Source organism: Sturnira hondurensis, unplaced genomic scaffold (assembly GCF_014824575.4).
Source record: "Sturnira hondurensis isolate 20B ecotype Veracruz unplaced genomic scaffold, ASM1482457v3 Scaffold0009178, whole genome shotgun sequence".
NCBI classification, from domain to species: Eukaryota; Metazoa; Chordata; class Mammalia; order Chiroptera; family Phyllostomidae; genus Sturnira; species Sturnira hondurensis.
Window position 1 is genome coordinate 2,868,044 of NW_028081809.1, and position 27,870 is coordinate 2,895,913.

The following is a 27,870-nucleotide window of genomic DNA, read 5'->3' on the forward strand; positions in this document are numbered from 1 at the left end:
AGAAACATCTACGTGAGAATGAGAGAAACCAGTTGCATCCCATTAAGTTCCCTGAGGATGGAACCTGCAACCTAGGTATGTTCCCCAACCAGGAATCAAACCTGCAACCCTTTTGATGTTTCGGACAACACTCCAATGAAATGAGCCACCAGGTTAGAAAGCATTATTAAGGTCCATAACCAGGCCAATTCTTTTGTAGTTAAGTAATGTCCCTGAAGTACAATTCTCAGGTTAAACAGTTTCACATTTTCATCATTTTTGATATATTTTGATAAATTATGCTATGGAAAAGTTGAAACAATTTACACTCTGTCCAAAAAGGTCAGGAGAGTTTAATAGAGGAAGGGATACTTAAACTATCTTGAAATCTGATGGAGATTGATCAAGTGGAAGGGAGTAGCATATTCCAGGCATATGCAAAGACAAGGAGTCATCTAATAACAGGGCATATTTTGGGGCTCCCTCTTTAGAGGCAGAGTTACACTACTAGTCTTCTATGGCTGTGCTGCCCTAGGAAGTCTCTGTGGCCAGACTGCACTGCTTTGGTTAAACCCTTTGTTACTGGTTCTGTTTGACTGAGTTTGATACAGTTCCTCATTCACTCAACCAATGTTTATGGGGTGCCTACAAGGCACAAGGTGGTAAGGGAATAGAGAAGGGGAGGAGATAAATTCATGTAATTCTAAAACATCTGGACTTTTTCTGAAAGCAGCTGGGATCTATTGAAGTATCTTAAGCAGGAAGGTGTTAAGCCAGGCATTAAATAGAGCTACCACTGCTAGCAGTGTTGAGCGTGGGATAAAAAAAAAAAGCTAGACCAGAGGCATGCAGACCAATTGTCCAAGCTAGAGATAATGAGGGCCTGAGCTAGGGCAGCAGACATAAAGGGGATGAATATGAGAGACAGTTAAAGTCATAGACTGCTTCTTGTCTTCAAGGAACTCACAATATAGGGAGAGATATTGAAAAGCAATTAAGACAATAATTAAAATAGTATCAAGTGCAATAGGGTATGTACATTAGAGGGCCATCTACTTCTCAAATTAGTGTAACTGACATTGAAGCTGAGGTATAAAAGGTGTATGGAAAAATATTACAATAATGTATAACAGCTTGGCAGAAAAGAGACCCATTCAAAGAATTTAATTCCATTGGCTTGCATGTAAGATACACAAAACCGCTGGTACTTAAGAGTACCAGCAACTCCTTAAGAACAAGAAGTTGCAAGAGATGAGGTGGGAGCCGTAGAGGTCAGATAATGAAGAGACTTATAAATTCAAGTTAAATGCTTAACTTTACCCTGAGGGCCATGGAAGAGGTGCTGAAGAGTTTCAAGAAAGTAGGAAGATCAGATTTATATGCCAGAGACATCACCTAGAGATGTAAGCATGGAGAATCTACAATACTTGGTTGAATGAGAGTGAAAGACAGTCAAGGATCTTGTCAACCAGATATTCAGATCAGCCTGTCCAACTTATTCTGGTGCACACGGAATCTGAGCAAAAGAGTTGATTTATATGATTTCAACGTTCGACACCTTTGGAAACCACCTTCGTAACTCCTGGGCTCTGGCTATACCCTGCTATTAAAACCAGGACATGCCCTCTATCCTAGAGGAGGCTTGGATTCATCTGCGAAAGAGCACTCTCTTGTATTCCACGCTTCAGTTAACAGGTCCTCCAAAGAATGATACTCTTTCTTTCGTGGTATATAGTCAACTCTTGAAGGCCTGTTAAAATTTTGTTTCTTTCAACTAACTGCTTATCTCTATTCTCACCTTATAATTACGAATTTTCTGGTTTTTTCTCAGAGGACAATCTTATTTCCACGCTCCAGGGGACACTGCATTGCCAAACATGCTTCATCACCTAACAGAAAGCAAAACATTACAGCCCCACTTATCCACTAGCTGGAGCCGAAGGCCCAGGTCCTTCAAAAAACGTTTCCAAGTAATTCCGCCATCCTGACAGTGCATCATTTACCCAGAGACGGTTGTGTGCACATTTTAATTTGCGTTTTCGGTTCTCTGTGGACATGAATGCGGCTGGCACCCCACACGTTTTTTTTTTTTTTCCTCTCCGGTATGGGCGAGAAACGTTGTCCAATCCGACTAGACTACTCCCAAGGAGTGAGCGCAAACTGCGGAACCTTCAGCACCAAAGAAGCCCCAGGTCCCCGCCCGCCCCAGTCCGCCGCGCTGGAGAGCTGCGCCGCTGGCCTAACCCACCTGCTGAGTCCGCTGGCGCCCACAGCAGCGGGTCTCTGGGCTATGACCGCCCTGCAGGACGTGCAGGATTCTGCGCGCCCACAGCAGCGGGTCTCTGGGCTATGACCGCCCTGCAGGACGTGCAGGATTCTGCCTCGACCCCGGCACCGCCCCGGAAGTAGCGCGAGGGGGCGGGGCCTGGGTCTGCCCTGCGCAGTCAGGAAGGGGCCTGATTGGGCACACCGCGGGGTTTCTGAGCAACTTTGGGAGTGGGGGACCTAGCACTAAACTAGATTCGAAGCAGGATAGGAGTGTACGACCTAAAGCCATTTATCTCCCCAGTTGTAGTCGCGCTCCCGTCGCGACTGCGAGAGCTAGCGACCGGGGCGAAGGTAGGAGGGGCAGCCTTGTCAGGCTGGAGGGGAGCAAGCCTTAGGGAGTCCGCCTGAAACCCTGGGCACCCTGGCCACACGCCAGGCCCGAGTGCTGAGTAAGTACTTTTACTGAGCATTCAGGCATTGCCCCGGGTCCTCAGCGGATCTCCTCTTCACAAGTCCAAAAAATAGATAACTCACTTGGAAGGTGAGGGCGATGCATTTAAAGGAATAGATGTTTGTATTCCCCATACAAAGATGGTAAAAGGAGTGGGTCAGAAAACACAGGGAGGCGAATGAACGTTACTTCTTGGAGTGCCCCTTATTGTAGTTGGCAAGAAAATCCTTGTGGCTCATGCAGATGGGAAATTACCCCAGCAAGCCAAAGTTTTAGTTAACTATTGCTGCATAACGAAGTGCCTCAACCACTGGTGGCTTAAAACAGCTATTTATTTAATTTCTAACATTTATATGGGCACGTTGGGTGATTCCCCTGCTGGTTTCACCTGGGCTTACAAGTGTGGCTTTAGTCAGCAAGGGTTGGTTGAGTGGGGCGGGGAGGTCCTGGATGGCCTTATTCATACCCTTTACAGTTGGTGCTGGCCTGCATTTGGGTCGCCTCAGTTCAAGCGTGGCCTTGGAAGTATCACTTGGGCCACATCTTATTGGCCAAAGCAACTGAAAAGCAAGCACAGAGTTAAGGTATGGTGAAAGGAGCCCCCCAAATTTGTGGTCCTCTTTTTCAATCTTCAACAGAAATCAATTTCTCCTTCAGTTATAATAGAAACCACCAAGACTTGTATCTTGCAAAAAGAAGCATCCAGTGTTCACACTTAGGTGATGCTGACACTGTTCATGACCAGGGCTCCATATAAAGCTGCAGTAGAGACACAATGGCTCCTCATTTATTCATTACTCTTTTTACTGAAGTCACTCTAAGTTAATCTTTCTGGTATTTTACAGATGGGAATGGACTCTGTGGGGAGTTGGTCCCAGTGGGAATTGTCCTAGTTATTAAAAATAGCTACACAGAACTATTGCAGTCTGTTTATGTTACATCTTTCTAAATTCCATTTCTCTGAAATCTGAAATGGTAGTTTACCCCCACTTCCTAATTTCCTACTGAGGTGGTTTTCAAGAAACCTATTCCCTTCACCCTGTTGTGAAACTTTTCTCCCTTGTTTATTCTTTTCTGCTGGAACCTTCTTTTATTGGCACTAAACATGAATATTATATTCACAATCCTCCAGTGACCTCACCTTTCTTTCCACCTCTTATTCTGTCTACTTCCCTTCAAAACTGAGCTTATTGATGGTGTCGCTATACACATGTTGCTGTCTCCACTTCACTTCCCATTCGTTTTTCAACCTACTCCAACATGGCTTCTATCATTATTATTCCATCAAAAGTGCTTAAGCATGGTGACTATAGTTAACAATACTATATACTGTATATCTGAAAGTTGCTAAGAGAGTAGATCTTAAAAGTTCTCATCAGAGAAAAATTGGTAACAATGTGTGGAGATGTTATCTAAACTTACTGTAATCATTTTGCAATATAGACACACTAAAATCATGTTGACACCTAAAACTAATACAATGTCACATCAATATATATTTTAATTAAAAGTAAAATAAAAATAAATTCTTTAAATTATTAAAAAGCATTTATGGAAAATTAAGTCAGCTGCTTCCTTCCAAATGGTTGGGGGTGGGGAGACAAAAAGGTCTTAGTACCATACTTGCAACTTTTCTGTAAATGAGATTGTTTCAAAATACAAGGAAAACAATATATGTTATGTGTCTGGCATAGTAATAAAGAATGTTAGTACTCCTACCCAGGCGCCCTTTACCCTCCTTAATCTATGCATTCATTTTCCAGCTGCTTTGTGAGTGTAGGAGCGGTCCTGTTCACCTGAGTGATTCATACCTTTGTTCCCTCCCTCCCACTCTGACGTGGAGGTGGGCAACCAATGCCCAACTGGTATGAGGGTACAATAGTTCCCTTGCCCCAAAGTGGGATAGTGGAACAACTTTGCAGTATGAACCCTCCAGAGCAACCTGTGGATCAGGGCAAGGATTTATCTGAGTCCTCAACCTTAATCAACTTCTGCTTCCCTTTCTTGCTTTCCTCACCCCTTTACAGGCTTTTCCCAAAAGTCATGTGCACCTAAATCTCTGTCTCAGGCAGCTTCTAGGCATTCTCAGCTAAGACAGTCACATACAGCTCAATAAATTATATACATTGCCCTGGCTGGTGTAGCTCAGTGGATTGAGCACAGGCCTGTGAACCAGAGGATCGTGGTTCAATTCCCAGTCAGGGCACATGCCTGGGTTGCAGGCCAGTTCCCTGCAGGCCAACTCCCTGCAGGGGACGCACGAAAGGCAACCATACATTGATGTTTCTCTCCCTCTCTCCTTCCCCTCTAAAGATAAATAAATAAAAATAAAATCTTTAAAAAATAAAAAATAAATTCTATATATTAATATTAGCATCAATGATACCACCTTTAGTTACAATGCATATACCATAGGTCTAGATATACATTTTTTTTAATTTTTAAAATTTATTTTTTAAAAGATTTTATTTATCTTCAGAGGGGAAGGGAAGGAGAGAGGGAGAAAAACATCAATGTATGGTTGCTTCTCATGCATTCCCTGCTGGGAACTGGCTTGCAACCCAGGCATGTGCCCTGACTGGGAATCGAACGGCAATCCTTTGGTTCGCAGGCCCACGCTCAATCCACTGAGCTGCACCAGCCAGGGTGATACCCTTCTTTTATGGATGTTGAATTTAAAGTTTCCTACCATCCTTATTTGTGCTGTACTACATTATTTTTATATGGAAAATTGACTTACCAGAAACAAGAGCAGAACTCTGAAAGTGTTCACTTGAGGATTCCACTTATAGAATTCTTCCAAGAAACAAAGTGAGGCTATTGTTCTGATTAAACTCATTCTATTCCACCCCTTTCAGAAAGTCTTTGGGAATTTTCCTTTCCAGGTGTGCTGCCTAACCTATGCCTTGGATGGGATTTGGGGATCCCAATTTTCTGGTATCTAAGCATCAATGAAGGTAATTAATGATTGCATTTTTTGTTGTCTCAATGGCTGAGGCATTGGTCTGAATGACTGGGATGATGATGAAATCCTAGCATCAGTGCTGGCAATGTCCCAACAAGAATACCTAGACAGTATGAAGAAAAACAAAGTGTACATACATCCACCCCCAGACAAGAGTTGGAGACCCAGAGACTGAGACCATCTCCCACCACCCCCATTCCTGCTACGTCACCTTCTTTGGCTTTCTCCCTCTTGCCTTCTTCCTCCTCCCTACTTCCCTCTTGCCTACTCCTCTGCCCCTTCTCATGGCTGTCACTACCACCATCACCTGTCTCTTCACCAGCTGATGTGCCCTGTTTCCCCCTGCACAGCACCATTCTTGCATTCCATAGGGGACTCCGGCAAGGATGCTGAAGGTAGGTGAGAGGCACACAGAAACAAACCAACTGGCAGACAGGAAGCCCCTGAGGAGAGACATTCAGGCAGAGGCAAGCGTCCTTGACCCCCATACCTTCCAGGTTCAGAAAACCTTGTCACCTTGCCTCCACAACTATGCCAGGGAAGTGGGAAGTGAGGAATTCCTCTTCCCAGTACCCTAAGAATGTCTGAGCCTTCAATACTGCTTTTTTCTTAATTAAAATGTACTTTCATCTTATAAAATTAACCAATCAACAATGAAAAGGATCATACCAAATTCAACATCCAACACAAATATAACATGTCCTATTGGACATACGTGGACATGAAACACCAGTCTAAATAAATATGAGCCAAGTCCCTATTTTTTTTAAAAGAACTGTGGTCTTGCTAAAGTCACTGGTGACATTCCTGTTGTTAGATCCTCATCTTACCTTTCAGTTGACTACCTCTACCTTAAGGATTATCTCATCTTGGTTTTCCACCAACCTCATTGCCAACTCTCAGTTCCCTTTGCCAGCTCCTGCTGTGCTGACCAGCTCCTAAATGTTGGGGTTTCTCAGGGCTTGATCTCAAAATATACATTCACCTTAAACAACATCATTCATTCCTATGGCTTTAAATAACATTTCTGTACGTGACTTCAAAATGTATATTTTTAGTGCCATACATACAACTGTCTACTTGCCTTGGAAACCTGGTATGTCCCAAAAATTGTGCTCAAGAGTTCACCCTTTTCTCCCAGGAACCTTCATGCACTTAGCCTTCTTTCCTAGAAACCTTTTCTTTTGCCACACTTTCCACTTTCAGACCATCACTGTGTCCTGCCTGTTGCATTCACCAACCGCGAGAACAAATGTCAGAGACTTTCAGGGTTCCAAAGATGTTACTTTATTGGCCAAGTTTAACCTGCACAGGGGCAACCTCTCCAAAGTGTCCTGAGACACGGTGCCCGCAAGGGCTGCAAATGAGAGTCGCGCCAAACGCTGACAGGCTTAGGGTTTTATGGAGGCGTGCAAGCAAGCTGGATACAGAAGCAGATGTGGCGGTTAGCAGTTGGCTCAGGGGCACAATAGGGTTACTTATTATTGGTGAGTTAACTCGTGCACTGGCTCGTGCTCCTTTACTTGATTGGTCAGTTGAGCTGGTGCACAGGGGCTGCACTGGCTGGTGCTCCTTTACCTGATTGGTCAGTTGAGCTCGTGCACAGGGGCAAAATTTCCCTCCCTAGTAACTGTCCAGATGGCTATCTGCCTGACTAACCTTGTTGCTCTTACACCACATCCTGGAACACATCCCGCTCTTCGGGTGTGTCCCGGAGCCTCTTTGCATTAGTTAGTAAAACACCTTTTGCTTCCTTACAGCTATGTTCTGGCTAGTTCCCCTTTGCCCTCAATACTGCCAAAGCTCACCTGGACTGTCCCCTTCTTCACACCTCAACCATCACCATCATCTCACTTGGACAACCACATCACAGCAAAGGCTATAAATGTGATGTCCTCAGAGAAGTTTCTAGTTCTTGTTATTAAAAATCAAGTATATGTATTATGTTTCCTCTTCTGTCTCTCTGAACATTTTACTTCATGGTACATAATTGTATTTTATATAATTACTATCTGATATTCTATCTTCCCTGATAAACCAGACAGCATGCACTATAAAGGCACAGCTATTTTACTTACCACTATATCCCCAGCAGCAAGCACAGTTCCGGGCTAGGTGAACAAATGAATGGTTTGTGTATTTTTTTCTCTCCCAAAGAATTATGTTCTGTAAATCATAAAAACCATCATCTTATTGGTTATGTCCCCATTCAACAACTTTTTAAACTCTTGGCTCAATATTCCCTACAAATACATTACATTTGTTTAGTGCAATTTGATGTCTAAAATATCGCATCCCTTAAAAGAAGATGCCTTTTTGCCCTGGCTGTTGTAGCTCAGTGGATTGAGCACAGGCTGTGAACCAAAGGGTCACTGGTTTGATTTGCAATCAGGGCACATGCCTGGGTTGCAGGCCAGGTCCCTAGTGGGGGACACGTGAGGGCCAACCACACGTTGATATTTCTCTCCCTCTCTTTCTCAAAAAATAAAGAAATGAAATAAAAAAAAAATACCCCTTTCTCTTTCTTTTGTATGAATATGAAGATTACTCAATTGGGCATTAGAAATAGTGATTAAATATTAAAATACAGGAAAATGTTCAAAACATACAAAATATAGTTACAGTTCACTATATGTTTAGACACAAAATGGTTTTAATTATATCTAACATTACTTGAGACAATACTGTCTTTTTCTTAAAGTATTTTCTATTGATTGTGCTATTACACTTTTTCCAGTTTCCCCCCTTTTCCTCCCCCTCCACCCCAACCCTTCAGTAATTCCCACCCCCCTTAGTTCATCTCCATGGGTTGTACATTTAAGATCTTTGAGTCCTCTGTTCCCTATACCATTTTGATCTCTCCCCATCTATTTTATGCCCACCAATTATGCTTCTTCTTCCCTGTACCTTTCCCCCTATTCCTCCCCACCCCGAACTCCCTCCATGTGATGTCCATTTCTCTGATTCTGTTCCTGTTTAGGTTGTTTGCTTAGTTTTTGTTTTCACTGTTTTTCTTTTCTTTTAGGTTAATTTGTTGATAGTTGTGAGTTTGTTGTCATTTTACTGTTCATATTTTTATCTTCTTTTTCTTAGATAATTTCCTTTAACATTTCATATAATAATGGCTTGGTTATGATGAACTCCTTTAACTTGACCTTATGGGGAAGCACTTTATCTGCCCTTCCATTCTAAATGAAAGCTTTGCTGGATAGAGTCATCTTAGATGTAGGTCCTTGCCTTTCATGACCTCAAATACTTCCTTCCAGCCCCTTCTTGCCTACAAGGTTTCTTTTGAGAAATCAGCTGATGGTCTTATGATCACTCCTTTGTAGGTAACGGTTTCCTTTCCTCTTGCTTCTTTTAGGATTTTCTCTTTGTCTTTAATCTTGGGTAACTTAATGATAATGTGCCTTGCTGAGTTCCTCTTTGGTTCTAACTTCTTTGGGACTCTCTGAGCTTCCTGGACTTCCTGGAAGTCTGTTTCCTTTGCCAGACTGGGGAAGTTTTCCTTTATTATTTGTTCAAATAAGTTTTCAATTTCTTGCTTTTGTCCTTCTTCTGGCACTCCTATAGTTCAGATACTGGAATGTTTCAAGTTCTCCCAGAGGTTCCTTAGTGTCTCTTCATTTTTTTTGATTCTTATTTTTTCCATTTCTTCTGGATGGATGTTTATTTCCTTCTTTTGTTCCAAATTGTTGCTTTGTATCCTGGTTTCCTTCCCATCACTGTTGGTTCTCTGAACATTCTGCTTTATTTCACTTTGGGTATCCTTCATTTGTTTTTTCATTTTTTCGACAAAGCTCAATCACATCTGTAAGCATTTTGATTACCGGGGCTTTAAATTCTCCATCAGATAGGCTGGCAATCTCCTCATCACTTATTTCTGAGGTTATGTTCTGTTCTTTCATTTGGGCCTTATTTCTTAGGTTGTAAGGGGGCCTTAGGTGTTACACATTGAAATAAGCTCCGAAATGAATCCAATGTGGAAGAAAAAAATCAGTACACCAAGAAGTAGTGTGACATACTGATGTCAAACTGGGCACTGTTTTATGTTTTTGATCACTTGTTAAATAAATATTTAATTAATATGTTTTGGTGCCATTTAAATACTGTTACTCAAAAACTCCAATTATGACAAGGATAGAATGTAATACCAGAGACATTTGCTTTGAATTTTAGAAAGTTCTTTTCTCCCTAAAGAAACTAGTTTGAGTATGCATCATCACAAAAATATAGTCTGAGGTGATTCATAAACAGTGACAAAACCTGATCATCTTCTTTCATTTTCTTAGGTTTTCCTAATAAGGTCAACTTCTTATTCAACATGCCTTCTTAGTCAAAAGCAATTTTTGGTTTCTTTGGCTTTAGGTACAAATAACTTCATTCCACATCTGTCACTTCTATTCCATCACTTTCTTTAACATAAACCATTGAACCTGAGGTTTTCTCTGAAAGAGATCCTGTGCCAGTCTATTTATATCTTGTAAAGTTTTCTTGGTTTGTGTCTTCTAATTTTATTTTCTTGGTATTTTGAAATAACTGAATCACTGGTTCCAACTTGCTTTTCTCAGTCCCTTGCATTAAGTGATCATCCACTTTTGAATCCATACACATAGCAGATACTTGAGTAGTAGATTTACTAAGAGAAAATCCCATTGGAACAACTGAATAAATATAGTAGTGGAAAGACTGCTTCGATCTGATTGCTTGAGGGAAAAAATGGAAACAAGTGAATACAGCAGGAATTTCAATCAACTTCACAGCAATGTTCATTTTACTGGAATGTCATGGTGATAATGCCAAAAATATAAAGTAAAACACTTCTACCTCTCAGTGTTTACATTTTTTTCTGTGGGAGAGGTGGCAGGTTCTACGGATTCTTTGAAAGTCGTTTTAAAAAGAAATTTACCAGGTTTTATGTATCATCACCTTTCAGAAAATAGAACTTCTCTACTTGGCCTTTTCTATTATTATTGCTACTAAAAAATTTAGTAATTATTAATGGATTAAGGAAATAATTATTGAAGTCCATACATTGTGCTAGATGTCCTCCAAAAAAAAAAGGTGGCCAAACATTTGTAAACATATACCAAATAATAACATGCCATCAAGATACATGAGGCGAAAACTGCCAGAACTGAAGGGAGAAATAGGCAGTTCTACACTAATAGTTGGAAACTTCAGTACTCAACTCTCAATAATGGATAGAACTACTACACAGAAGATAAGAAAATAGAAGACTTGAACAATAAATTAAAATGACTAGACTTACCAAAATATATAGAACATTCCAACAACAACAGCATACACATTCTTCTCAAGTACACATGGGTCATTTTCTAGGATAAACCATGTCCTAGGCTACAAATGGACTCTCAATAGATTTTAAAAGATAGATGTCATACAAAGTATTGTATCTTCTCTGATCACAATGGATGCAGTTACAAATCAATAACAGGCCCTGGTCAGGTAGCTCAGCTGGGTAGAACATTGTACTGATACACCAATGTTGTGGGTTTGATCTCTGGTCAGGGCACATATAAGAATCAACTAATGAATGCATAAATATATGGAACAATAAGATGATGTTTCTCTCCCTTCCCCTATCCAAAGTCGATAAATAAAAACTTATTTAATAAATCAGTAACAGTAGAAAAAACAGAAAAATCCCCAAAACTGTGGAAATTAAACAACACACTCTTAAACAACCAATGGATCAAATAAACCACAAGGGAAATCAGAAAATACTTAGAGATGAATGCAAACAACAATACATCAACTTATTGGACGCTGCAAAATCAGTACTAATAGGGAAATTTATAGCTATAAACTCATTTAAAAAAAAGACCTCAAATCAACAACCTAACTTGGCCACTAGAGAAGAGGAAAAAGAACAAACTAAATCCATAAGTAACAGAAGGAAGGAAATAATAAAGATTAGAACAGAGATCAATGAAATAGACCCTAGAAAAACTAGAGAAAAAAGTCAATAAAATCAAAAGTTTTCAAATTATTAAAATCAGAAATGAAGGTGGGGGACATTACTATTCATTCTTTAGAAATAAACATTATAGAGAATGCTATTAATAACAATGCCAACAAATTGTATATCCTAGGTGAAATGGACAAATTCCTAGAAACACAAAACTTGCCAACATCAAGTTATGAAGAAACAAAGAAAATCTAAATGAAGAAAATCTAAATAGGCCTATGACTACCAAAGAGATTGAATTAGTAGTAAAAAATCTCTAAACGAAGAAGAGTCCTGGACTCAGTGGCTTCACATAAAAATTCCATTTACATATTGTAACATTTAAAGCAGAACTCATACCAATATTTCTCAAACTGTTTCCAAAAAATTGAAGAGGAGACCTAATTTATTCTAGGAAGCCAGCATTACCCTGATACCAAAGCCATGCAAACACCTCACAAAAAAAGTACAGACCAATACCCATATGGACATTGATGTCAAATCCTTAACAAAATACTAGATAACAAAATTCAGCAGTAAGTTAAAAATATACACCATGACCCAGTATAATTTATCCTTAGAATGAAAGGATACTTTGACATGTGAAAATTGATTGATGTAACACATTGTATTACAGAATGCAGGAAAAGAACCATGATTGTTTCATTTGATGCAGAAAAAGCATTTGACAAAATTCAACAGCCTTTCATGATTAAAAAAACTCAGAAACTGTGAAAAGAAGGAAACTCAATAGAAGCCATATGTGAAAAATCCATAATGAAGATCATACTCAATGGAGAAAACATTTTCTTTATAATCAAAAATAAGGCAAGGATGCCCAGTTTTGCCACTTCTGTTCTAGCAAAAAGAAATAAAAAGCATACAAATTGGAAAGGATGAAATAAAATGCTCTCTTCACAGATGATGTGATCTTATATGTAAACTAAAGATTCTAAAAAGCTGTTAGAACTAATAAATGAATACAGCAAAACAGTGGGATAAAAAGTCAACATGCAAAAATCAGTCACATTTCTGTATGCTGAAATGAACAATGAACAACCTTAAAAGGAAATTAAGGAAATTGTTTATAATAGCATAAATAATAAAATACTTAGAAATTAACCAAGTAAGTTAATCTAAAGAATATGAATGGCCAATAAGAACATGAAAAGATACTCACCATCACTAATGGGGAAATGCAAATCACAACAATGAGACACTGCCTCATACCCAATAGGATGGTTAGAGTCGAAAAGCCCCAGAAAATAACAAGTGTTGGTAAGGATGTGGAGAAACCAGAACTCTTATGCACTATGGGTAGGAATGTACAATGGTATAGTTCTTGTGGAATACAACTTGGCAGTTTCTCAAAAATTTAAAAATAAAATTACCATATAATCCAGGAAACAAACTTCTGGGTATAGACCCAAAATAACTGAAAGCAGGGTATCAAAGAGATATTTGTAAAACTATGTTCATAGTAGCAATATTCACAATAGCTAAAAAGTAGAAAGAACTCAAGTGTGCATCAATGGAGAAAGCAAAATGTGCTATATTTATACACTGGAATATTATTCAGCATTTAAAAGGAGGAAATGTTGTAATCTGCTGCAATCCTCTGAACTTGGATGACATTACACTAAGTGAACTGAGCCAGTCACAAACAAGTATTCTACGATTCTACTTATATGAAGTACTTAGACTAGTCAAAATCCGAGAGACAGAAAGTAGGATGGTGGGTGCCATGGAGAGTTATTTTTTAATATTTTATTTATTAATTTTCAGAGAGGGGATGGAAGGGAAACACTGATATACAAGAGACACACCAATGGGGTTCACAGGCTGGTGCTCAATCCACTGAGCCACACCAGCCAGGGTGGCCATTATTGTTTAATGGGTAAGAGTTTCAGTTTTTTAAGATGAAAAGGGTTCTGGATCAGATGAATGGTGGTGATAGCACAACATTATGAATATATTTAATGCACTGAACTGTATACTAAATAATGGTTAAGGTGGTAAATTTTATGTTATGTGTATTTTACAATACAAAAAAATTTTAAAATATGTCCAATTAAAGTTCACTACTTTTTATTACAGATGTCCAACCTGCCAAGAAAGAGGAGCATGCAAATTGGTGGGAGGGCATGGCAAGGTTCTGAAGGGAGGGGTTCTAGGTCAGGTTTCTAGATACTGCTCTTCTAGATATTCTAGAAGAGCAGGAATTTGGAAAGCAGAGTTGACCAAGATGACACAAGGGAACAGTTTTCTGTCACAAGGAAGACAGTGAAGACACAAAAGCCTAGTGCTTTTTAGAAAACAATCATCTACTGAAGATAATCTATTAGCTGTGAATGAAAACTACTTAAAACATTTTTTAGAATGTATTATTTATTCAATACTTATGTACTGTGGAATTTTTTATGAGTTTACAGTTCTCTCCCCACTTAGCCCTAATTATTTATTGACAGAGTTCTAAAGATATCATCTTAAAAACTTGTTTATCAATATTTGTGATTGAATGGCAGTGTTTAATCTACAACAGAACAGAGTCCTGGGCCTTCTGTAGTATCTCAAACACAGAGATACAAGTAACTAATCGTCTGTAGTTACTCAAATGTTGTTTATGTAACAATTAAAAAATAGTAATTTGGCTTTCTAGGCATCATATACAATTTAGCAAAATTTTAAAAAATGTCTCTGATCATATCCTAAAATCTGTTTCTTAGATTTAGAACTTGAAGATGAATTTTACTCTCTCATCAAATAAATATCCAATATTCAAACTAATAAAATTGAGTTTATAATATTCCTTGGTTTCTCCTCTTTATTTAAAAAGAAATACTCTTGTCAAAAATGCATAACTTGAACCTAATCATGAGGAAACAATCAGCTAAATGCAAATTAGGAGACATATAAATAGCCTGTACTCAAAAGTGTCAACATGTGAAAGACAAAGAGAAATTGAATTGTTCCAGATTAAAGGAGACAGAAGAGATAATTTTCAAATGCAGTGAATGATCCTGAATTGGGGGGAGGGACAGGAAATGTATTAAGAAAGACATTTCTTGGACAACTGGAAAATTTAAATGTCGATGGTTCATAGTAATACTATCATGTCCATGTTAAATGTCCCAAATATGATAACTATATTGTGGTTATTGATGTGAACACTGACCCGCAGTGCCTGAGGCATTATGGATGAGATGAGACAAATTCACACTACCAAGTCCTGTGGAGAAAAAGGGAACAACATGGCCACTCTCTCAAGGGGAGAGCGCCCTGACCCTTGCCTTGACAAGCTTTTATTGGCTTTCTAATAGCATACATCTAAGAAGGTTCTCATTCGTTATGCTTAGGTTTGCTTTAGGTAATTACTTTTTACAGATAGCAATGGGAAGGATGTTATTGATTACTTCTTAAAGATTAACAAGAAAAAAATGTTGCAAATGCAAGGGAACCATCACAGTAATTGGTCTGGTTACACTTCAGTCCTTGGGAGAATTAGCACAGACTTCAGGAAGCTACTTTAAAGATACGCAGTAAGCATTTGCTGCCTCAGCTCTGGGTGAGGGAGTTTTAGCAAGAGCAAGTCCCAAAGCAGCCTGGGTATAATGCAGGCCTGATCTCCCATGGGAGAACCGATGCATGGTTTTGGCATCCTGCGTGCCACCACATGCCTATGGGCTTTCCCATAGGGCTGAGCTACATTTGCCATTCCACAGGGAGAGGTTCCCTATAGGTTATGTAAGTGAATATGTTTCGTCTTAGAAGATATGCTGGACTAGGGGTAAAGTATCATAGTTACAACTTATTTTCAAATTATCTAGCAATAGACAGCGACATAGAGAAAGTAAAATATATAACATGTTAACAGTTGTTGAATTTGTGGGTAAGGATAAAAAATACTGTGTTCTTGTTCAATTTCTGGATGGTTAAAACTCTCAAAATACAAAATGAAAAAGAAAATAGCTAAAAACTATATAAAGCAACACAGTGCATTTGAAATCAACAAAGGTAAAATAATGGTAGTGCATATAATTATCAACAAGCACAAGAAATTCAGGCTAATACTTAGGTAGGGAAAGAACCAATTACAACAGGGTAGATTTGGCCTTAGGAGTCTCACCTCGACTTGTTTGGGATTTTGAGTACATAAAGGGAGAACAAGTGTATTTGGGGCCTCTTGGGCTTGACACTTAGATTGCCATTCAAGAAAAAATCATGAATGCATAAGGAAGAATAAAGTTTCAAATAGAGCTAACTAAATTTGGAGATGGATACATACAGAGACATATACACACAAAGAGAGACTTGCTTTACCAGATGTTAAGATATGTTACAAAATCAAAATAACAAAAACTGTCCAGTGTGGGTGCAGGAACAAATAAATGACCAATAGAACATGACAGCTCCAAGTTGTACCTAGGCATGTGCAGGAACTTCAGACATAAAGGTGGCACCATATAGCAAAGGGAATAGAATAAACTAAGTGTAGTATAATAGCACTGTGAACACTGACTCACCATGTGGAGGAAAATAAAGCAGGATCCTATGTTCCAAGCAAAAGGGAAGTCCAGATGCAATAAAGACCTGAATGTGAATAGTACAACTATAAATGCAATATTAAAATATAGGACAATATATTTGTAACCTTGGGGTGGAGAATTAAACAATAAGGAAAGAACAGATGGATCTGACTATGCACAACTAATATTTTCAATAAAGAAACTACAGACTTAAAAACAATGCAGAAGAGATTGGAAGATGTGCTGTCCAAAGCTGAAAAAAGGTTTAGCTAGAATTTAAAAATCAACAAGGAAAGAGGAGACCCAATAGAAAAATGGGCAAAAGATAGAAAGACATAATTCACACACAGATTGGGGGATACCAAATTGATAATGAGTACATAAAGACATGTTTAAATTTAATACGAATCAAACAAATGCAAGTTTACTACCATCAGAATGGCAGGCATTAGAAACATGGATGACACTGAGTATTAAGGAGACACTGAGTATAAGGAGAATGTAGGGTGATAGGAAAAGTTCATTTTTTCTGGTGGAGTGATTTTTAAAAAATATTTATTTATTTATTTGTTTGTTTATTTATTTATTTATTTTTAGAATGGGGGAAGGGAAGGAGAAAGAGAGGGAGAGAAACATTGTTGTATGACAGAGAAATATCCATCAGGTATCTCTGGCATACCCCAAGTGGGGACCTGGCCTGCAACCCAGGCTTGTACTCTGACCAGGAATCCAACTGGCAACCTCTCAGTTTGCAGGCCATCACTCAATCCATTGAGCCACACCAGCCAGGGTTGGTGGGGTACTTTTTAACTCCTATTTTATATTCTATATCCAATCCCTCAAAGAACCCTGTTTCCACTTCCACCCTGGCCCCTTTCTCCCCACTGTATGTTCTTTAATCTATATCTGGAATGAGGATTTTAAAACATAAGCCATATCACATCAATGCTCTGCTCCATGTGCTCAAATTTTCTCTACATATCAAATCTCAGCATAGGTAGAATAATGGCCCCCAAAGATGTCTAAGGTTGCAGATGGAATTAAAAGTTGCTTAACCAACTGACTCTGAGGTAGGGAAATTATCCTGGATTAACTGGTGGTTACCAATGTAACAGCAAGAGTCTTCATAAGTGAAAGAGACAGAAATGTCACTTTGATGCAATGTCAGAAGGATTTGACAGGCTACTGCTGGCTTTGAAGATAGGAGACCACAAGCCAAACAAAGTGGTAAGCCTGCAGAAGCTGGAAAGGTGAGAAAACGGATTCTCCCCAAAAGCCTCCATAAGGAATGCAGCCCTGCTGACATCTTGATTTAAGCCCAGTAAGATGCATTTTGGACTTTTAACCTCCATAACTGCAAGATAATAAACATGTGTTGTTTAAAGTCACCAAATTTTTGGTAAATTGTTATAGTGGCAGTAGGAAGCAGATATACAAAACAAAAATCTGTCTTCTCAAACTCCTCTCCTGTCTCTCACTCACTCTGCATCCGTCCCATGATCTCACTGCTATTCCTCAAGCACAGGTTATACCAAACCTCTCCTGCCTCAAGAGGGCCTGTGCACTTCCAAAGCCCTCAGCCTAAAGCAATTTTTGAATTGCAAAACAATTCTGTTGGAGATGATTGGTGACATAGGGCCTGAGACTAGGAAGAGCCAGCTGACCTCTGCTTTTGGCCATGATACAGAAACAAGGACCAGGTTTATCCTCATGCCCTAAACATGCTAGAAAAACAGACAAAACACATGAAACCATGGTTTTAAGATATTGGACAATAGGCAGTGCAGGTGAGTAAAATCCCTAAGAGAAGTGAAATAAACAAGGTGAGCCCTGGAAGTGCTCCCTGCCTGGAAATTTCAATCTTTAGCACAAGGAGGGGGAATTCAAATTGAGTCAGTTATGTCAAGGAGTTGAGAAGAGAGTTCAGAGTTTGTGGAGGCCAAGGTAGCTAGAATTTGGAGAGCAGAGGTGGGCAGTGAGGGGATGTTGGGAACCACCCTGCTTGGTTTCAGAAGCTATAACCCCCCCATGGCTAAGGCTGAGTGAGTGACCTTTGAACCACAAGTCACTAAGGAGACAAAGTTTATCTCCCTCACAGGAGAACCGATTCTGCTCCTTTTACTTTATCCATAACTGCCCTCCCAATGCTTGATGGGTTAGCCAATGATGGGTAAGATTCTCCAAGTGAGGAATGACCTAAGACAGGCACGATCACGGGGAGGCTCCAGGGAAGGACTTGGGTGGTTACAGCAAAAGGGGAAATGGACCCTTGCCCCTTGGCTTTGACATAGCCTAAGTCCTCATTCTGTCTTCAAGAAGTCTCCTAAACTCTTGGCTGCCTTACTTCCCCTGCCTGACTTAAGCCTGAAACAATGCTGGTGGTGGGTGCAGCCCTATGCTGGAAAGGGTGGGTTCCCTAGGGCAATCAGGCCTAAGAAAGAATATATAAAATCCTGTGAAACCTGCTTTGCTAAAAATGATCTCAATTAAATGATAAGGGTCAGAGCAGGAAATGAGTTTGTTTCTCAAAGTTTTGTAGCCCTTGAGCTAACAGACCCTGACTCAGAATAAGCCCTCATAGTTCTTCGTATGCTATCTATTGTCTGATCCTTACTGCCTGACAATGATTGATGAGCTTTACCTGTATTCCTGTGCAAACTGATCCCAATAAAAGCCCACTGATGAAAAGGCTCTTGGCCCTTCTCCTTTGAGAGACTGGCCACCTTTCCTCCCCAAGCAGATCATGTCTTGGTAGACCTATTTTCATCTGTGGTGACTTGGGGAAGGCGGGGGGGTGGCATCCTGCGATAGGAGGCCCCCCACAAGAGAAAGCCCCAGCAATTTGCAGAAGATTCCCCACAATCCTTTGGCTGAGTACTTAGAGTGCTTATGTATAAGGCACATAGTGAGGCCTGGGAAAGAACCAGCAAAAAGGAGAAGGTAGACACAGGCCAAGAATAGAGTTCCCACCAGGCTGGGTGGAAAAAATTCCTACTACATGGAGCACTGAATAGAGTCCTCACAAAGACATTGGCCTGGTAAAGGGGCCAAATTAGCCCCAGATAAAGACTATTGTGGACCTAAAACTCAAAAGCAGGCTCTAAAGCAGCACAGTCCAACAGATCTTTCTGTGATGATTGTCCAATACAGTAACTGTAACTGTGTGTATACACTTAAAATATACATATGAGTGAGGAACTAAAATTTAAATTGTACTTAATTTTATTAACATAAATTTACATAGACATATGTAGCTAGTGGTTACTATTTTTGACAGGGTATTTCTAAAGGATCAAACTGTTTCCAGGTAACGTTATGGTATCTCAGAACAAAGCCTAAATGTATTTAAGGAAAAACAACCTCTAGCATTCAACAATGTAAAATCCGCAATGTCTGGTAGCTGACAAAAACTTATGAGCTATAGAAACAAGCATAAAAATATGACCAACCCATAAATAGGAGGAAAAAATCATTTGATAGAAACATACCTAGAAATGACACAAATGATAGAATTAATATGCAAGCACCTTAACAGGTATTTTAATATGTATTCTGTATTTTCAAGAACGTGGAGCAAAGCATGAGTATGATGAGGTAAGAAATGGAAGGTATTAAAAAAATTAAACCTCCAGAAATGAAAATACAGTTCTGACAAGAAAAAAAAATCCCATTGTGGATGGGATTAACAGTCAAAGGAAAAAACAGTGAACTTGAAGATACATCATAGAAACCATCCAATTAAAAAATAAACCAGAGGATCAAGCAGCTTCACATATGTACAACTGGAGTGGCTAGTTTCTTTGAGGGAAACAGGTAAGTACTCAAAAAAAAAAGACAAAATAGAGGTTTTTCATACTGAAGCTTATGAAATAATGATGGGAAAATGAAGGGAATAGAAAACCAAGACCTCAGAACTGCACAGGAGTGTGTCACAAGGGAGAGTGCAGAGGTACTATGAGAGCGTTAGCTGAGGCAAGAGTAGCACTGACCACTGGGTTTTCATTGAGGGAAGAAAATTTTTACTGTCTTGGGCTGGTGGAGGAAATCAATAGTCACAATGTGAAAAAAAGTCTTCAAGCCCTGGTTTGGCTGTAAAATGATCTTTACATTTCCAAAGAATCTTCAGTAACATCTAAGTGGTGTACAAAAATGCTTAATTCCCACCCCCACCCCGCCCTGAAGCAAAGTACTTTCCTGACTCCTATTAATAATCCTCTCATCCCCCAAGGCTTCAACTCTGAAGAGTTTTGAGGTTCCTACATTTTTCCTTTCTTTTCAATAATGCTAGATAATGAGAACATTTTATTCAAAATAATCTTAGTAGCTGAAGAGAAAATGAGGTTATACATTGTTCTCCCTAAAATAGTTTCTCAGGTTGGTCTTTGAGAGCTCATGTTTTTCCGCAACTTATTCTATCAATTAGGTATAATTATATTTCAGAGGAAATGTACCTCTTGGGCCTCTGACTTATTTATCTAAAATAGCCACAATACTCTAACTTTTTTAGTATCTAGTTATACTTACAAAGTGTGATATCTGAAAATAAATGCTACAAAGTATGAGAAGATGTAATGGCATGAGACCTCTGAGCAGAGAATGAAAACAAATGGCATTTATATTTAAATGTACTTTTTATGAAGAAATTTGTTCTAATATAAAATAGAACATCGTTTATGCCTGCCAATAATATATTGTGGGAAAAAATGAGCACGTACCTGTCAAACCCAGGAATTGTGACATTACTTTTGAAATGCACAAGCGAATACTAAATCAAGATCCTCAGAGAACAGCTTTTAAAACCTTGTAATCAATTTTCATTTGTGGAAAAGACAGGGGGACAAAAGTCACCATTAAAGTTTAGAAGCCCCTGGGTTATTTAAGAAAGGTGAGACATGTTAAACATTAACAAATTAATGAAAGACATTTCTTTTCAAGCTGAGCTCCAAAATTTTAGCAGAGTAAAATGTAGTTCATTCTTTTTTACTAAAAAGCTCATTTTTCCACTTTTAGGTAATGTGATTAATTTTAACAGTTGGATGACCAAAAATATTACACCTGGTTAAGTTAAAAGTGTTCCCCAATTAAGAGGATATAAGTTTAAATGGTATTGAACAGGAGAACAATTGTTCCAATATTAAGTATCACTGACGTATTATATACCCTTTCCTTTTTTGTTAACCATCACCAGTTTTTCTTGAAAGGGGATGGCACCAATCAGGAATCTGCGTTTTCACTGTTAGTTTTGCCACTTTCCGATTCAACCCCGACTGGGCAGTGGAAGGCTGACCGAGGCCGCCGGCGCTCACCGAACAGGCTGGCTCTCTCCCCGGGTGCTGCTGCAGGACCCAAGCTCGGAGGCTTCCCGAAAGCCCGCTCCTGCAGGACCCGAGCTCGGAGGCTTCCCGAAACCCCGCTGCAGCAGAAGAGCGCACCAATCTCCCAGCGCCCAAGAGCAGCTCTGAGGAATAGTTTACCGAACGTGGGTCCAGAACAGTGCCTAATGTTTGAGAAAACTGGTTCCAAGCCGTAGCAGCCAACCAGCAGGTGCTCAAGAGCTTTAGGAAGCCAGCAGAAGGGGGGGGGGGGGGGGGGGGNGGGGTGGGGGGGGGGGGGGGGGGGGGGGGGCGGTTCTGCGGCCTGCGCATGCGCGTTCATTCCAAATGCAACCGACGGTGGCCGGGAGTAAGATTTAGGTAGGTCTTGGAAAAAGAGTAGCGGCTGGTTACTAGGAGACGGGACGCTCGGATTGGACGTCTAAGCGCTGCGCCGGCGTGCGCCTGCGCGGCGCGAAGGGACCAGAAAGAGGCCTTTTTTAGGAGTCTGCTTTAGGCTGGCAAGTGGGCGTACGCACGCTACTTACGTGTGTGCACGCGCAGGGCTTGTGTTCCCCGCGAGAGGGAGGGTCCAGCCAGATACGCGTGCGCACAGGGACTGAGGGCGCGAAGGACGGAAGCGAAGCGTAGGCGCCGGGGAGGTGGAGGACAAGCCCCCCTCAGGTACAGAGCGTGAGGGCGGGGCCGACGGAGGCGGCGGTCGGGGCTAACCGCCCCCGCCTCCTTCCCGCCGGGTCCCGCCTTCCTCCATCTCCACCGGGGCGGGGCCAGGTCGTTTTGGAGGTGGGAAGGGAGGGATAAGGGGCGGAGGATGGTGATGGGGTGGGGCCTGGATCCCAGGCGGAGACCGAGACCTGGTAGTGGCCAGGATGAGCTCCAAGGAGGTGTGCGGAGTCAAAAGCCCTGGGAGGGACCCGGAGCTCCAGGTAGAAAGCAGAAGTGATGCGCCAGGATGGGATAAAGCAACTTCTGGGCGGGAAGGCCTCTGAGAGGACAGCTGCAAGAGGGAGTGTGCGTGCGGGGTTTGGGGGCTGTGGGTGACACCGAGGTAGGTATTCACTGCTTGAGCTTCTATGAGCGGCAGTAGCGGGCAGGATTGCGGTCCCTGAAGCTCTCCAGTAGCAAACTTTGCTTCTGTTGCCGTTTCTTAGGAGTTTAGGTTTGAGCCCAGTTCCTATGGTGACCACTTCGCTTGCGGCAGCTCTCCACCTGGTGGTTGTGGGGAACTTTTCGGTGTAGAAACGCTCTGGAGTGGAGCCGAGGAATTTGGAAGTCAGAGATTAGGGAGTTAAACCTGGCTCATACTAACTCCCAATCTTCTAAGCCTCTTTACAGACTTTGGGAGGCCGCGATTACATAGGCATTTGCATGAACATCTCATATAATTATTTCAGTAGGAAAGGCAGGATAATCTGACTTTTATTTGGAAAAATAGTTGAGGCAAAGTGAATAACGATCATATGCATAGAAATACATTTTTTTCTCTTAAATAAAGTCAAGGATCGCGGCTTCAGGAAAACTTTGCAAAGATGATAGTTTCCCAGAGTATTTCTTCTTCCATCACAAGCCCTTGTGCCTCAGGATATTCGGTGTTTTAAATTTCTTCATTTCAACTACACTTCATTTTTGCTGTTTTACTTATAAGGACATAGAGTAATGATTGACTTTTAAAAAGTAGAAGAAAACAGGTTAGTTATAATTATAAAAGGAAAGTGTCACATCATTTAAATCAATCTAAATTAGTGACATAATTAGGATGGTACATTAATTAAATATTTATTTTAAACAATAAACTTTGGCATTAATTAATGGCTTCCCCAATACATGCTATGTGTTTATCTTTTGAAAAAACTCACTGCATTAGCCTAGCATATGATCAGTTGAAGAGATTTTCTGGGCTTTCTTTTTGTCTTCCTTTTTAGTTGCTTAGTGCAGTTTGTTTAGGATAAACAGAGTACTTCGCTTTTAAAGTACTCCAGATACAGAGACAGTAAGAGCAGGTGTTATTATTTATCCCCCTTTCCCATCACATACCCGGTTATAGCCACTACCATAGCCACTTCCTTGCTTTTTATTTTTTTAATAGTTCCTTCACCTTTATATGTAAACATGCACATTCTAGTTTGACTTGTTTTTGAACTTTATATAAATGGAATTCTATCAAGTATTTCTTTCATTTTGCTTTTTTACTCAACATTGATTTAAAGATTGATCCTTGTTGCTTGTAGTTTGTTGTTTAGTGTTCTGTTGTAAGAGTATACCACAGTTTATCTACTCTTCTCTTGGTGAACATTAAGGATTTTACAGTTTTTGGTAAATGTGAACAACACTCATGTTTCATATACATGAACCCCATGTTATATATGTACCCCATGTTAATCTTTTTTTCCCATGATAATCTTTTAAAGTGAGCTAGTAAGTCAATCCTATGTCTTAGTTATGCTACTCCCATTAGTTTATATATCATTTAATTCTTTTAGCTCACTCGTTCAGAAAAGCCTTTTGGAAATAGCTATTTAAAACTTTATCTTTGCAAGAGGTCTTGATAAGTGGTATCTCTCCTAAGGCCCTTTATTTATGCTCTTCTAAAAGACAAGTTATTTCTTTTCAGTGTAATCAGAATTGAAGAGAAATTAGGACTTGGGGTTTAAATGGAATGACTAGGAGAGATTACTTCTTTTTCATAAAAAAGGTTCAACATTGTGGCTTTACTGTTTTGTTTGAAGTGAATTCCCAGAACATTTGTTCACTTATATTTATTATTAACAAAAAAACCTATGTCAAAATTATTCAAAATTTAGTATGGTTCTCTGTATATCTTTCTGTAAGTGAGGGTACTCGTTCTTACTTCAAGATGTTTATCAGTCAAACATTTGGGACAATTTTATAAAAAGAAAACAAGTTGACCTATTGTAGGACTAGAATTCAGAATCCTACATAAAATACTCTAGTAGTTTTAATTATTCTATCAAAATGTTTAGTAGACCTTTGTTGAGCACATGTCATATACCTGATATTTTGGTTAACACTGATGATACTTTTTAGCACATGATTTAACTTCCATTTTCACTGAAAAATTAAAATGCTACCAGGCAGAGAGATCTTCAGATTTCTACCTCTCATCTTAATCTCCCCCGACCTTGCTTTTCTCTTTCTTGTCTCAGAGGAAACAGACTTGTATCCCTTATCTAACTCTTCACCTGCACTTGCTTTTCTCTTTCTTGTCTCAGGGAACAGTGCACACCTTTTACCTGGGTTTCCTTTTTTGTTAACCCAGTGGCCTTTTTCCATTAGTTAACATTAACCCATGTCTTACAATCTTCATTGTGCTTACACTATAGGGCGTCTTAACCTGGAATACAAGAAATTAGGGAGTTCTTGAACCCCCTGAAATGTAAAGTTTTGTATGTATTTGCATTTAGAAGAGGACCTGGGGCTTTTGTTTAATTCTGGGAGCTTTCCTTGATGTAAAGAGAATTAAGAAACAAGTTTTTCTTCTTTTGTAATGAAGCTTTAGCAACCTTGGTCTTCTAACTTTTGCTCCACCCCTCTTCTCACAATGATACTTTCTAAAAGAAGTCTACATTTTCTATTTCCTTTTTATTACTACTAATTTATTTATTAGTTCTCATCAAATTTACTTTCACCCATCCCTACCATTAAAACTACTTTATTCCAATCATTAAAATTGACTATTAAAAAAAATGTTTTATTGAGTACCATTTTTTAAAAATATTTTATTTATTTATTTTTACAGAGAGGGGAAGGGAGAGCAAAGGGGGAAAGAAACCTTGATGCACAAGAAACACGTCAATCACCAACTGGGGACCTAGCCCACAACCCAGGAATGTGCCCTGACTGGAAATCAAACCGGCAACCTTTCAGTTTTCAGGCCAGCACTGAATCCACTGAGCCACACCAGCCAGGGCTGGAGTACCAATTAAGTGCCAAGCACATTTTTAGGCATTAGAGAGGTGTAAAGGTGATTAGTTAAGAGTCCAGATCTCTTGGAGCTTACATTCTAGAAGGGGAATAGACAAGTGAAGAAATAAATGATATAATTTCAAATAGTATAAGTGTAAATAACCTAATAACAGAATGAGTAGGAGAAAGCCTACTTTAAGTAAGAGGTCAGGAAAGACCCTCTGACATTTCAACGGAAGAGCTGGGCTGAGGGTAAGATGGAGCCAGCAGTGCAGAGTGTTCCTGGCTTGGGGAAAGTGTTCCTGGCAGAGGCAAAGCCAGGACAGATGCTTCAAAATAGAATAATGTTGACACAGTGAAGGATCAGAAAGAAAACCAATAAAGCTTGTTAATGAACAGAGAGTAAGTACTAGTTCTGTTTTAGGAAGTGAAGGCAGGGGCCAAATCACAGAGGACCTTAAAACATTTGGAAATTGTACTAATTGCAGTGGGATGCCATTAGAGTGTTTTTAAGCAGGATATCATTGTTTTAAAGTGATTGTTTTGATTTCAGTTTGGAAAATAGTTCCGTGGAGCAACAGTAGAAGCAGAAATATCAGTTAGGAAACTTGTTGGTTATCTATGTGGGAGATCATTGTGACTTGAAACATGGAGATGGTAATAAAAATGCAGAGAGGTGGGTGGATTTGGAGTTAGGACCAACAGGGCTTATTGATAGATTTGATAGGGTTCAGGGAAAGAAAACAAAGACAACTCCTTAGTTTTTTGACCTTGGGCACTGACCAAATGATAGTGCAGTTTGACATAGGAAGGAACAGAGTAGACTTAGAGTAGAGAGCAGAGTTGCAGGTGGGAGAATTGAGGTCTGTTTTAGGCATGTTGTAATGGCTGTGGACATCCAATAAGCACCATGTAATGTGTTTATTAGTGTTCCGATAGGCCTATGTTCATGGTTTTTATATTCGAAGTCTTTTGGAGGGAAATAGAACTCAGAAATACTTTTTTGTAGTCCTTTTCTCTGTATTCCCTTAACATCTTAAGGGAACATTACATTCTCTTAATGTATGTTCCTCTGATGGGCACTAATTATGCTATACTCTTAATTTCTGACTTATTTGTTCTGGACTTCTCTAGATTTATTGAGGGTTGAAATTACAGCATTTTATTTGTTTTCCATCTTTCTATCACCAGAATCTAATATTGGTTCATCGTTATTCTAGCTATTTATAAATTTGTTTGATAATTGAGTAAATGTGACTCTTCCAGTTTGACTCTTCCTGTCGAGTATGAACTGAAACAGTGATAGGGATGGAAGAAGTATATTTGAGAGAGTTTTTAGTGAAAAGATCAGTAGGACTTGATGGCCAATTAGTAACTTGAGTCAGTGAGAAGAATGAGTAATAATAATAATTGTTAATAATAAAAATATATATAGCACTTATTTTTGCCAGGCACTTTTCTAAGTGCTTTATGTATATTAACTCTTTTAATCCTCACAATAGCTCTTTGAGGCAAGTACTGTTATCATTCGTATTTTATAGATGAAGCCATGGCCAGAGAAATAACTTGCCTATAGTCATGCTGCTAAGAAGCTGCAGAACTAGCACAATTAGCATCAGACTAGTTGTCTGATGCTAGTGAACATGCTCTTAACCATAATACTATGTTACTTCCCACTGGAGAATGATTGTGATTCTAGCTTGGGTATTCATGATAACAATTTACTGCTTGCACAGTACTTATACTTGCATTCTCTGAGATTTGTACAGGAACATGAGTTCCATTCATAGTTCCATTTAGAGATCACGGGAATTTGGAAGATATTCAGATGGCAGGCTAGGCATGGGCATTTCAGATATATTGATTCTCTCCCTTTTTATTGCCTCCGAAGCTAGTGCAAGGAAAGTAGCAATGTTAATATGATTACTCAGAATTGTCAGGCAATCTCTCGGCTTCCTACTTTTAATTTCTAGATTAGTTTGATAGAAAATTTAATAGAATCCCCTTTTGACTGTTGAGTTTACCAAAGAGAAGAAGGAACACTCAGTTTTATCTGCTTTAGTATACTGCTTCTTTATCAACCTCTAGAAAATTTTATGACATCTTATTATACAAACAACTCTGCATAATAGGGGGAATACAGAGAGCTCTAGGATTTTGCTTATTCTTAATAATTTAATACCTTACGAAGAAGATATACTGTAACCAATATATACCAAAGTCTCATTGAAGAAGTGATCACTGTTCAATGGAGAAGACAGAGAATACCTCCTAGAGAATATGAAATTTAAGCTGAACCTTAGAAGTGTCTTTGGTTAAATGGAGAAGAGGGTGAGGAAGAGGGTGAATATATAAACATCTTTATATATTCAAAGATGTTTTTGAATATATAAAGAATATGTGGAGTAGTTTGGAACAGTTTGTCTTTAATAGAGGAATTCTTGGAGGTGTTA

At 39.4% G+C, this 27,870-nt stretch overlaps 2 protein-coding genes across 3 annotated transcripts in view; one reads left to right on the plus strand and one right to left on the minus strand.

Annotated features, from left to right (window-relative positions):
• Positions 1–9,605: 9,605 nt before the first annotated feature.
• On the minus strand, positions 9,606–22,127 carry CUNH2orf15 (chromosome unknown C2orf15 homolog). Its single transcript, XM_037056800.1, is given in 2 exon segments — positions 9,606–10,369; positions 22,021–22,127. A coding segment is annotated over 1 exon segment (276 nt). The 5' UTR covers positions 10,320–10,369; positions 22,021–22,127; the 3' UTR covers positions 9,606–10,043.
• A 171-nt stretch (positions 22,128–22,298) lies between these two features.
• The window catches only part of TSGA10 (testis specific 10), a 173,685-nt gene continuing 168,113 nt past the window's right edge, over positions 22,299–27,870 (plus strand). For both annotated transcript variants that reach the window (XM_037056798.1, XM_037056797.1), the window contains exon 1: positions 22,299–22,419. In XM_037056798.1, coding sequence (XP_036912693.1) covers positions 22,363–22,419 — 57 coding nt within the window. In that variant the 5' untranslated portion in view covers positions 22,299–22,362. The remainder of the gene's footprint in view (positions 22,420–27,870) is intronic.